General features: G+C 39.6%; 1 protein-coding gene across 4 annotated transcripts in view; it reads left to right on the top strand.

The window, feature by feature from the left end:
• Positions 1-12,605, top strand: part of Acbd6 (acyl-CoA binding domain containing 6) — a 139,643-nt gene that overhangs the window by 40,099 nt on the left and 86,939 nt on the right. For all 4 annotated transcript variants that reach the window (XR_003485678.2, XM_027417342.2, XM_027417341.2 and 1 more), the window contains exon 4: positions 2,680-2,762. Coding sequence is in view for 3 of the 4 variants with exons in the window: in XM_027417342.2 (XP_027273143.1) it covers positions 2,680-2,762 (83 nt within the window). In the remaining variant the exon portion in view is untranslated. The remainder of the gene's footprint in view (positions 1-2,679; positions 2,763-12,605) is intronic.

Here is a 12,605-nt window from a genome sequence, read left to right as displayed (position 1 = left end):
CCCCATGCAGAAGAAAGTTAACACAATTGTACCAATAGACATCAATATTAAAATTTTGAAAGCAAGAGAAAAAGAAAAATCTTGGAAGTACCCAGAATGAAAACATGGTACAGAGAAGCAAACGTGGAGAGAACGACCACCAGCTTCTTCCAGAAGGGAAGGATGCCAGCATGGCCAGAGAGTTGACATAACTTTCAAAAAATGAGCGTGAATGTTCATATTCTTTGCTTGTATGATCTGATTACAGGCCTTTGTCTTTGAGACCCGATATTCTGTCTTCTGTTGAATCTGTTCTACTTGAAAGGCTTTTTCCTGAGTTTTCTAGTTGTATTATTGGTGGAATTATTGGAGTTATCTGATGAAATTATTGATAGAATTTTTCCAATTCCATCTACATTTCAGCCTGAGTTCTCTTCAGTGTTTGTATCTCTTACTGAGTTTTGTTTTCAAATCCTAGTGTCTTTCTCATTTTCTTCAGCCTACGTTTGTGTCTTCAGGGTGGTACTGAGGTATTTATTCCCTTTATGTCCCTTTGTGTCTTCTCTAAACTCTTTGAATGCTTTGATGAAGTTGATGATCGTTCTTTCAAGATCTGTACCTTAGGATTCAACCATCTGATTCTCAATTGGAGAACTTAGGACTGGTGGATTTTGGATTTTGATTGTCATACTGTTTGTGGTTTTGCAGTGAGACCTGAGTGTGCGAGGTTTTGTTGTTGGTTTTGTGTCTGATATGAACACAACAGTCTGGGTTTCACATGGTGTCTCCTTCCAAGCCTGGATGTTGGGAAGGTACAGGCAGGCCTCCTAAGATGGCTGGGGGACTGGGTATAGGACCTGGGTTTTCATCTGAGAATTGGGGTGAGTGTCAGAGGCTTGGGGCCAAGAGGGATGACTCACCTGGCTGGGCTGTGCCTGCTATGATGTGCCATGGAATAGGTTTTGCAGACAGAAAGTGAGTGTTTATAATATGATAGTGGACATTTTTTTAAGAACACACATTGCATCTCCCTGGTAAAGATGAAAACTTTCCCTTATGATCAGCAAGAAGGCTGGTTGCTTGTGTCACTACTGAGCTGTAAATCCTACTAGCCTTCAATAGCAAAAAGAGTAAGTCACACCCAAATTGGAAAGGCAGAAGTAAAATTACCTGTATTCAGAGGTGATTTGATCTTATATTTGAAAATATCAAAGGTGAGCCACTTTAATCCATTCCTCCACTGGACGACTTGCTGAGCTTCAGCCTTTCTAGTAAGCGTGGCCTCCAGTTTCCTTGACATTGGGCATCTTCTCATCCATTTATTTGCCATTTGTATATTTTCTTTGGCACAGTGTGTTAGTTACCTTTGTCATCCTGTGACAAAATACCCGACAGAGCAACCAGAGAGGGGAGGGTTTTTAGCTCTGGTTTAGGATGTTGAGGGCAGGCACGGGAGCAGCTGGGGCACTGAGGAGCAAGGTGAAGGAGTTCTGAAAGCACATTGCAGATAGACCGTACAGGACAGGGCAATCCCCAGAGGCCTGCCCAGTGGCCCACCTACACTAGCCAGGGTCATCTCCTAAGGTTGCCCAGCCTCCCAAAACATTATAGTAATGTCTGTTCAAACCTTTATCATAATTTGCTTTTCTTTTTCTTTTTTGGTTTTTTGATACAGGATTTCTCTGTATTGCTTTGGAGGTTGTCCTGGCACTCACTCTGTAGACCAGGCTGGCCTCAAACTCACAGAGATCCACCTGCCTCTACCTGCCAAGTGCTGGGATTAAAGGCGTGAGCCACCAAGGCCCGGCTTCATAATTTGGATTATAATAATTATTTGAATATTTAGATGGTGAGCTTTATTGCTAGGTGTTTTGCCAAGATTTTCTTGTTTGAAGCTTCATTGTCACACCAATGTGTTTCACAAAGTACAAGTTTATAGACCTTAATAAAGACCACTAACTTTTCTTTATAAGTCATACTTTTGGCTTTATATCTAAAAAAAAAAAAAAAAAAAGACTGTCACACCAGAGGTTATATAGGTTATGTAGGTTTATAACTCTAGGAACTGTTTTTTTCTAAGAGACTCAATTCTTAGATTGGTTCCCTCACCCCCTCCCCCATCTTCTTCCTCTCTTCAGTTTTCTTATTTCCAGCTTTATTTAGTTTGCATTTCTTTTTATTTACTTATTTTACAATATGGATGTTTTGCTGGCATGTTTGGCACCACATGTGGGCCCGATGCCTGCAGAAGCCAGAAGAGGACATTGGATCCTCTAGAACTAGAGTTACTGTCAGATGTGAGCCACCACGTGGGTGCTGGGAACTAAACCTGTGTCCTCTGGAGACATCTCTCCAACTCCTAGTATGTATTTAAACACCATGTATATTCCAACTTTATCTTAGCAATGGAGCTGAAATTCAAAACATAGAGGATTAACTAAGTAAGTTCTTATTTTGCACTTTTTCTTGTTTAAAGGAAAGTATTCTCAGACTGCTATGGCAGCTGTAACCCCAGTACTCAGGGGGCTGAGGAGGATTGCCATGAGTTTGCATTTATTAATCACCTTAAAAGTATTACTAGCATTGAAGAATTGGTTGAGAGTAAAATTTTAGTGTTCTTAGCAAAGTAATATTTTATAATTTTTAAATACATATTGCTTTAGTCCATGTCTTTTTCCATTTTCTCTTTTTCTTCCATAGGTATCAGAGAAGAAAGGAAAAGAAGCCAATAATGGTTTTGGTGGACCAGTCGTTAGTTCTCTATATCATGAAGAAACAATCAGGTAATTTCTCTTCTGTTCTTAAACAGTAGAAATATAAATGCATGCATGCATGCATGCATGCATATGTGTTATGTGTGCATATAAATGTCTATGTATTTTAGCCTGAAAATAAACAATTTGTGAAACAATCTTTCTCTCCTCCCCCCTGCCTTTGTTCATTTCTTTCTTTCTTTCTTTTCTTTTTTTTTTTTTTTTTTTTTTTTTTTTTTTTTTTGAGACAGGGTCTCTCTATGTACCCTGGCTGTCCTGGAACTCGATATGTAGACCAGGCTGGTCTCAAAGTTACAGAGATCCACCTGCCTCTGCTGGGATTAAAGGCGTGGGCCACCACACCTGGCTTAGTCATTCTTTTACTTGGATTCTGGGAATCCAAACTGAGGTTGGCAAGCCTGCACAGCAAGAGCTTTTACTATTTGTAAACACAACTAATATTTTTAATGAATATATCATTTACCAGAGCTACTAGCTTTTGTACTGTGTAAAAATGTTTTAGTCCTTTTATCACTGTGTAAATCAGGAAAAAATCCTGTGCTATTGTAAGGAATCATGACAATTCTGAGATTGTTACTTTACAAATATAAAAGAAGGATGTTTAATGCTTTTGGTCTTTTTTAGCTACCCATACATTGCTTTACTTCCTCTTTAACATCAAATATCTCAAATGGAAACTTGGCTTTCCCAAAATTTGCCAAACTGAGTTCTCTTTCTTCCTAAAATGAAGAGAAGATTGTATAAAAAACTGTGTGTGCAAAAAAAAAAAAAAAGACAAAAAACAAAAAAACAAAAACTGTGTGTGCTTTATATTTCTCAGAAAGAGATTACTGACATTGTCCCACATATTCAGCAGTACAATCAAGTATCATTGTAAGATGGAAGTTACTGATGATTGAGTCACAACTTGAAATGCTCACAGTTTGCAGCTGTTGACCAGGCTGTCAGTGAACACTGGGTATCTGCCTTGAATCCATTTGCATGGCAAGCACATCATTTTACATACTGTCTTAGTTACGGTTTCTATTGCTGAGAAGAGACACCATGACTATGGCAACTCTTATAAAAGAAAACATTTAATTGGGGCTAGCTTACAGTTTCAGTAGTTTAGTCCATTCGAAGCATGGCAGCATTCAGGCAGACATGGTGTTGGAGAAGGAGCTGAGAATTCTACATCTTGATCCATAGGCAATAGGAAGTGAACTGTCATGCTTGAGCAGATAAGAGACTTCAAAGCCTGTCTTCACAGTGACACACTTCCTCTAACAAGTCCACACCCACTCCAACAGGGCCATACCTCCTAATAGTGCCATTCCTTATGGGCCAAGCATTCAAACACATGAGTCTATAGGGGCCATAACCACCACACTTGTATTATTAGACTTTTATTTGAGATGAGGTAGGGAGAGGCTCATGGAGATTGGTGATGCCCTTTACAGCTGTCACTGGCCTGGAGTGACATTCCTAATTCTTGTGATGAGCCCTGAGCACTCCTAGGATCTCATAACAGTTTTGAAAGTATATTCAGAGTTTAGCTCTTCCCTTAGGTCTTGCATATTTAGGAAGTGTTTGAGGGTTTTTAATTTATATTGTCTTTATAGAATCATTTTGTTTTTTGAGACAGGTTATAAATGTTCTCATCAAGCCTGGACATCTTAGAGGCATTTTTCTAGATATTAGTGACAAATTTCTTCTTTGTTTAGTATTTATACTTTTGTTATAGTATTTTTCACATTATATGCACACTGAATTGCAACCTTTTAAAAACTCCTCTCTCCTCACTTAAATTTAATTTTTAAACACAAGGATCACATTTTATTTGTTTGCTTATTCTCATTATTTGAAGAGAGTCTCAGAACTTAGTAGGAGGCCTAGTTAGGATTAAATGTCAACTTGGCACAGCCCAGAATCACCTCAAGAGAGTCAATTGAGTAACGACAGGCTAGACTGTAGAGAGGCTGGCCTAGAACTTTGCCTCCTGAGCACTGAGATTAAAGGTGTGCTCCACCACGCCCTGCTATTCAGTGGAGATTTTAATTCAGCTCAACACATTTTTATACAACTACTGTGAGAAAAAAAACATAAATAATGCCTTTCAGCTTCTCCACTTTTGAATATACTTAGTACTTTGTTGCTGTTTGTTTGCTTTCTGAGACAGGGTCTCTCTATTATGTAGCTCCTGCTGTCCTGGAACTCACTCTGTAGACCAGGCTGACCTCAAACTCACAGAGATCCATCTGCCTCTGCCTCCCAAATGCTGAGATTAAAGGTGTGTGCCTCCGTGGCCTGCTATTCTTAGTACTTTTTGGGTTTTTTGTTTGTTTGTTTTTGTTTTGTTAGGGTTTTTGTTTTGTTTTGTTTTGTTTTTTTAAAGACAGGGTCTCATTTGATCCAGGTCAGCCTTGAGCTCACTATGTAGCTGAGGATGACCTTGAACTCCTGACTTTCTGTCTTCTGTCTCCTGAGAGCTAGGATCACAAGTGTGTGCCCCACACTTGCTTTTTCTTAGTACTTTTGGCATTTTCACCTATATATAATAAATATTGAGTACAATATGAACTTGTGCTAGAGGTAAAACTGGTTAGACTTGGCTTTAGTTCACCAAGTCATCTAAATTTTATTCGGGTGGGGCATGTGTGTGCCGTAGCACACATATGGAGAGAAACATGGATGCTAAGAGTCATTGAAAGCCCTTACTTTATTACAATATAAGTGTGATATTCTCTTACTACTACAGTGAATGTGGAAACCAATAATTAGTCATGCTTACATTGGGAAAACTCATTTTACTAGTGTTACAATTCTATTATAGTAAATTTAATCATAGTAATTTTTTCCTGTACTGAAATGTTGGACTATTGCAGTGAAGTACTAGGTATACACTTGGAATTTCTTCAGATGTATCAAAATGTAGTCCAGCAATGAAAACAGGCTATTTTCTTGTTAGACCCCCCCCCCAGAAAACTCAGGCCTCTGGGGTCTCAGCCCAGGACCGTGGTCACCCCAATCACCAGGCAGATTCGAAAGCTTGCTGCAAACTGCAGGAGGCTTTACTGTTGTTTAACGAGCTAACCCCATGTTAGCTCGGGTCTTCCACCTACCCACCATGGCGGATGGCTAGCAAAGACAGCTGGAAGGGGCTGCATAGAGATCTTGTAGGGCAGCATAAGGGGAGTGTCTAGGGGTACGCACAGGCTCAGGATTGATGTGCCTCCAGGCTTGGAGGGCTTGCCCTGTTTTGATTGGCCAATTGGTTGTTATAGGCCCTCCCAGGGTGGTTGTTATGCTCTGCGTGTCATTGCTGTGCACTTGTCTGTAAAAGCACGCCCAGAGCAGTAAAGCATAGCGCCACCAGCTAACTTCTGATTGGTTCCTTGCCACGAGGCAGGCACCTAACCTCTAGTGACCAAGGCAAGGTCAGAAAAGCACGTGTTACTGTCATGGCTGCCGAAAGGGGCAGGCATCTAACCTTAGTGTCTAAGACAAGGTCAGACAAATACATGTTCGGCTGTTATGGCTGCCAAAATGGGGAGCTGGTCCCTTCATTCTGAAGTTTATTTAGGTGAGATTTGGCATGGTACTTTTCTAAGCCAATTTGTGCTTTAACTGATGTTAATTACAAATTCTTGGCAGAATTATGTTCAACTGATATGAAAGCAGAAATGCTTAGAATTTTAGAAATATTAAATAATAAACCTGGGTGAAAGGAAAAGTCTTTTTTGTATAATCATTTTTTTTTAAAGGGACTTAAAGTGATGTATTTTTGTGGAAATTTTTGTTTTGCTTTTGAGTTTTGTTTTTTCAAGCCAGGGTTTCTTGCGTAGCCCTCGTTGTCTTAGAACTCACTTTGTAGACCAATCTGGTCTTCAACTTACAGAGATCTGCCTGCTGCTGCCTCCTGAGTGCTGGGATTAAAGGTGTGTGCTGACACACTAGGCTTTTGTAGATTATTTTTGGGTACTTTGATACGTAAGCTTTGTCAAGTTTCTGCTGAGTTTTCTCTAGATGTCAATATATACATTGAGAAATTAGGGTAAGAATTCAAAGTAGAATAGATGAAGGGTGTGATGTCCACTCCGTCCTGGAGGAAGGTTTGGTCTTCTGTATTATATTTTATAGTTTGATACTTTATAATCTGCTAGAATTTTAATTCCACTTACTCAGGCAGCCATCTGGACCTTCTCTAAGCAAAACCAGTCTAGTATACAGCTGAAATGATTGATGGGCTCTGGAATTGATTAGTTGTTCTGTGAGACAAATGAAGTGTTTTGGCAGAAAATACCAGAGGTCACTGCTGTGGTCAGACCAAAAAGCTTGTAGAATTTCAAAGACATGTTTTCATTGTTGACTTCCAAAGTTTCCATTTTAGTAACATTTTGAGACTGTTTTGAAAAATAAATTTCATTGTTTGCTAGTTGTTCTTTAGTACTGATTATAGAGAGGACAAATGTAGGAAAAAACTAGGATGAAAATGAAAACAAAAAGGCATAGAGCTTTGTTTTCTTGGTCAAAATAAAAACTAGATTGAAAGCATAGAAAGCCTGACACTAATATAGAAACTGCTATGAATTTTTTAAAAGCAATATGTGATTGGATAAAAGGCAGCAACACAACATAGTTTTATTGCTATTGGTAACATCTGAGGGTATAAAATTCTTAGGATTTCATTCAAAGCCCCACCTTGTTATATAGTGACCTGGTTTTTGCAAGTCTGTTTAAGGACTCTATTAAACATATTTTATGTTTTGAAGATGGAGTATTTGGACTCTATTGCTTTCATCAGACTTAAGTCACTATGAGACACCACTGTTCTTAGCACTAAGAGCCTCTGTTTGGCTGGTGGGTATAATCCTTCCCTATTTCACTATTGCCTGTGATCAACATGGTGTTAACACTTTGGTGATCGGTGATAAATTAGATGACATATGTCTTGTTACAGTCTGGTTGTTCTTGAGGATACACAAGTGTGTACAGGCAAATGGGCAACTCTCTTGTGAGGATCTGACTGCTCAGAATGAACTTGAGCTATGGATTTATTCAGCCTGTAAAACCTCAGCTGGCATAAATAATTGAGAAAGCAAAGGTTTGTCTGTGGTGCATACCTCAGGGACTCATGGCTCCCTTCCTGCTCTCTACCTCCCTTTCTTATGAAAATGATCCCAGTTGCACTCCCAGATAATAACACACCAAGCAATTAAAAGCCATGGGTGGCTGGAGAGAGGAGAAAAGGTTTAGTTAATGAGCTTTTCCTCTTCCAGTGCCCATGAGAGCCTCAGGAATGACAAGGCGATTAAAGCAAAGAGATAATTATAGATTATGTGAAAATGGGTCCCTGGGGACAAGCAGGTCTTGACATAAACAGTAAGTGTTGTAACAGTCTCCTGGCTCTCATATTCACCCTTTTCTAATGTGCTTCATTTAGCTCCTGTGTGCTTAGTGCCATGATGCCAACCAAGCATACAGGCAAATCCACCTGTTTGCAGTCAACAGCCCTTTTGAAAAAGGGGTTATTTGCCAGCCAAAGCCACCACCACCCCCTTTACCTTCATTTCTTGTTCCCTTTTCTTTGTTCCCTTCCTTTCCTCCACGTTGTACTCGCTTTCCTATCTAGTTCTTTAATTTCCTGTCTCTCCTGTACCCTCATCTTTAGGTAGTGACTATGAAATGCTAACTTGTTTACAGAGTTGCCTGTGTGTATATGTATATGCATATATATAGTAGTTTTGAATATAGTTCTGTCCATTACAGTATTAAGAGAAAATATGTTGAGGCTGGAGAGATAGCTTAGCAGCCAAGAGCACTGTCTGATCTTTTAGAGGTCCCAGATTTGATTTTTAGGACCCACATGATGGCTTACAACCCCAGTCCTAAGGGATCTGACTCCTCCTTCTGACCTGTGATCACCTTTCACATGAACAAACATGTATGCAAACACCCATACACACAAAATAAACTTTAGAAATTAAAAAGAGAGGCAGTATATGTATTACAAGTAATAGGAACAAGGTCTTTCATCTTCTCATACTTTGGTCACTCTGCACAGATCATGGTGCCTTATTTTAAGTTTTTTGAAGGTCTAATTAAGATTTATTAGATGGATTGACTAACAATGATAATTTCCAAGTATGACAAATTAGCTCACGTTAAAATATGCTGCATTATTATACCTTTTTAGACAGGGTCTGACATAGCCCAGGATGGCCTTGAACTCTTGATTTTTCTGTCTCTGCTTCCTTTGTGGAGATGTACTATCATGTCTTCTATGCCATATTCTGGTTAATATGACAATTATCATCTATTAACTGATTATACTCATAATCATATATTTAACATGAGCTATGTCACTTAGTCTTCATAGTGGCCTTAGTAAGTGTACATGTTAGTAGTATCCCTGTATTTCAGATGAGGATAAAAATTCAAGGTTAGATTTCTTGTCCACGGTCAGTATGGTTAGTAGCTCTCTTCCAATTACTATGCCCCACTGGATCCTGAAATGTTTGAAGAGACAGTGTAATTCCTAATTAATGAAACAGAATCTGACAGTTAATATTGTATTAGCATAGTATCTTCAGTTTAAGAAATGGTGTACCTTTGCCTTTCAGCATTCTTAAGAATGTACTTTCCTGATAAAGTTTGATGCCAGTCTCTCATTTATCACTATGCTGATGATGCTTCCTTTGGATTGTTTTATTGATTTTAGACTCAATTTAATGGTTGGGTATGTTAACTGGCCCTGTAGAGAAGTCTTTTAGCAAAGCAGGTGTGTGAATTTTTCTGGTGTGGGCACTGATTTTCCAGGGATCGATCAGAATTAGGCATTTTTTTTTCTTGGAGACATTTAAAGTATCAGCAATTTTCCTTCAGATTTGTTAAGAGTTAGGCAAATTCCAAAAGGTGGAGTGGATCTTCAGTAGTCAGTGTCTTTATAAAGTCATAGTTAAATAACTTTTCCAATATAACTAATTATGTTTAGTCAGTAGATAATTTCTAGATGTTATTTCACAGGCAAGGTTTCAAGAATTATTTTAAGAATAAGCTACAAAAAGGCAGATAGTTGTAAGTGCTTTAATCTTAGGGCAGTATTCCTTAAATGTGATTACTGTTGCAACAGCGTTTGTTTCCACTGGATCATTGCCTCTTAGTCATATAACCAAAGTATTTCAGAAAGGAGCTATGACTTGCAGGATTCTCCGGAGGCTCACAGTTGGTAAAATTAAGACTCACAGCCAGTGATCTGTATGGCGAAATTAACATCTAAGATTTTAATTACATCTTAAATAGAAACAAGATTTGGACACTCAGATGGGATGGACGGGGATGGATTATGGCACTCGGGAGTCACAGAATACTGAGTCTTAACAACTCAGATGGAAAGGTATTCTGGTTCTCGAGCCAAGGAATACCACGGGTCACAGTAAGCATAGCAGCTTACAGCCCTGCTTCAGGGAAAGGCTTCCCCAGTGTATCAGCTCTGCTAGGCAGAAGAGGATTTCTTACAGTTTGTTACAGTTGGGCTCCAGTCCCCCTCTGCTTAGCCAGGGGAATCCGGTTTCCCTGGCAAAAAGTGCTTCAGCCCTGCTGTGCTCTGCTCCGCCCAGGGTCGTCTCTGCTCCAGGGAAAGAAGGTCTTCACCCAAACCTCATTCAAGAGATTTATTGGGAGGGAAAAATCCACGAGAATGGCTGTCCTCTGCCAAGGCAGCCCAAACAGCCACAAGCTGAACAGGCACAGGGTTTATATAGGGATTCTTAGGGGGTGGAGTTTTTCCAGGGTGGGGATTGGTCAGATTTCAATCCCTGAGTTTATGAAGGTTAGATCTCCTGCTCAGGGATTGGTTAGTTTTCTGCGCAGGTTTAGGGTCAGATTTGGCTCTGGTTTCAGGGCCAAAGTCTGTTTCTTTCACTGGTCCTTTTTAGCCTTTTGGCTCTAGTTTTAGAGCCAGGGTGTGTTTCTTTCACTGCCTCTGGTTCCAGGAACAAAGTGTGTTTCTTTGGCACTGGTTTCAGGATCAGGGTGCATTTCTTTGGTTCTGGTTGCAGGGCCAAAGTGTGTTTCTTTGGCTCTGCCAGGGTGTTTGTTTGGCTGGCCCTTTTTCCCTACACTGGAACTCAATTTGTAGACCAGGCTGGCCTTGAACTCACAGAAATCCACCTACCTCTCTGCCTCCCTATTGCTGGGACTAAAGGCTGAAGCTAGAACTTTTAATGTGCTAAATTAATCCTTGAGTTAGGAGTTGACTTCACCTGACCAGCTTTACTAAAAACCATTAACAACATTCTTCTTTCAGAGAAATATCTTGTCTGATATTGCCTTTTGGCTGTGGGTTGTTGTTGGGTTTTTTTGTTTTGTTTTTTTAAACCCTGTAAGGTAAATATCTAAAGCAAGGGTCTCCTGAGGCACCTATGAAACATTGTTCCCTTCTGTTAGCGCTCACCTCACTTGTATAGAAGTACAGTGTTATTTCTCTTTAGCCCTGATCCTGAGGGTAGGTGATCTTTGTTCTTCCCTAACTTGCTACATTAACAGCATGTGCTGGGTGGGCTCTTAGTGATGGTTGTCTTGTCTGCTCCTCTACTGTTACCTCCTAACACCCTGTCACTTATAGTTTGCTTATATATATAAGTTGCTTATAGTTTGCCTGAGCAACTTCCTTTGTTCAGCCATTTTTTTCATTTTACCAAGTCTTTTGTATAATGTGATGTCATTTGCAAGCTCACTTTCTGATGATTTCTTTTACCATCCTTATTGTTAATTTTATTTAAAATTCACAAATAATTATGTATGTATGTTTATGGGTACATTGTGTTATCTTGGTTTGTATTTGCATTATAGAAAGAGTCAAACAAGTTAATATACCTGTCACCTCACAGATTTATCACCTTTTGTGGTATAAACTTAAAATTCTAGTGATTTTATAATACATAAGAGCTTATGTAACTGTGGTCACCCTGCAGTGCAGTGGGTCATTAAAATATGTTCTTCCAGATAACTGAAACCTTGTTGCTTTGACCAACATCTTCCTTTTCTTACCACCCCACTTCCAGTCTGTGGTAACCACTCTTCTTATTGTGTTTATGTGAAATTTGCCTTTTAAGATTCCACCAAAAAGTGAGGTCACACAGGATCCTTATGTGCTTGGTTTCCTTCTCTAAGCATAGTATCTTAGTTACTTCTCTGTTGTTGTGAAGAGACACCATGACCAAGGCAACATGTAAAAGAACACATTTAATTGGGCTTACAGTTTCAGAGGATGAGTCCATGACCATCGTTGTGGAGAGCATGGCAGTAGGCAGGCAAGCATGACTCTAGAGCAGTATCTGAGAGCTTTCATGTTGAAACAACAACCAACCGGGGGCGAGGGGGGAGGTACAGAGACAGACAGAAAGAGAGAGAGACAGAGACAGAGATAGAGAGAGTGAGAGAACACTAACTGGAATGATGTGGGCATTTGAAATCTCAGCAACGTTGTGCCTCCTAATCCTTCCCAGCCACTTCTACCAGTTGGGAACCATGCATTCAAATATATTAGACTGTTGGGGCTATTCTCATTGGAAACCACACATCATTCCCTCTAGTTCCACCTGTGTTGGTCCCCTTACATTGCATTGTGTATGTCATGTTTTCTTCACCCATCTTGCTTGATAGACACAGGTTGCTTCCATATCTAGGCTATTTAAATAATGCAGATATAAACATGGAACGCAAATATCCCCTCACAATAATTACTGCAACTCCTTTAGCTATGAACCCAGAAATACACTTGCTGGAAAACATGGTAACTCCATATTTGCTTTTTGAGCTGCTACTATATTTTTTCAAAATGCTTTATTATTAGCAGCATACAAGGGCCCC

Source organism: Cricetulus griseus, chromosome 5, assembly GCF_003668045.3.
Source record: "Cricetulus griseus strain 17A/GY chromosome 5, alternate assembly CriGri-PICRH-1.0, whole genome shotgun sequence".
NCBI lineage: Eukaryota > Metazoa > Chordata > Mammalia > Rodentia > Cricetidae > Cricetulus > Cricetulus griseus.
This window is presented reverse-complemented; position numbering and strand designations above follow the sequence as displayed.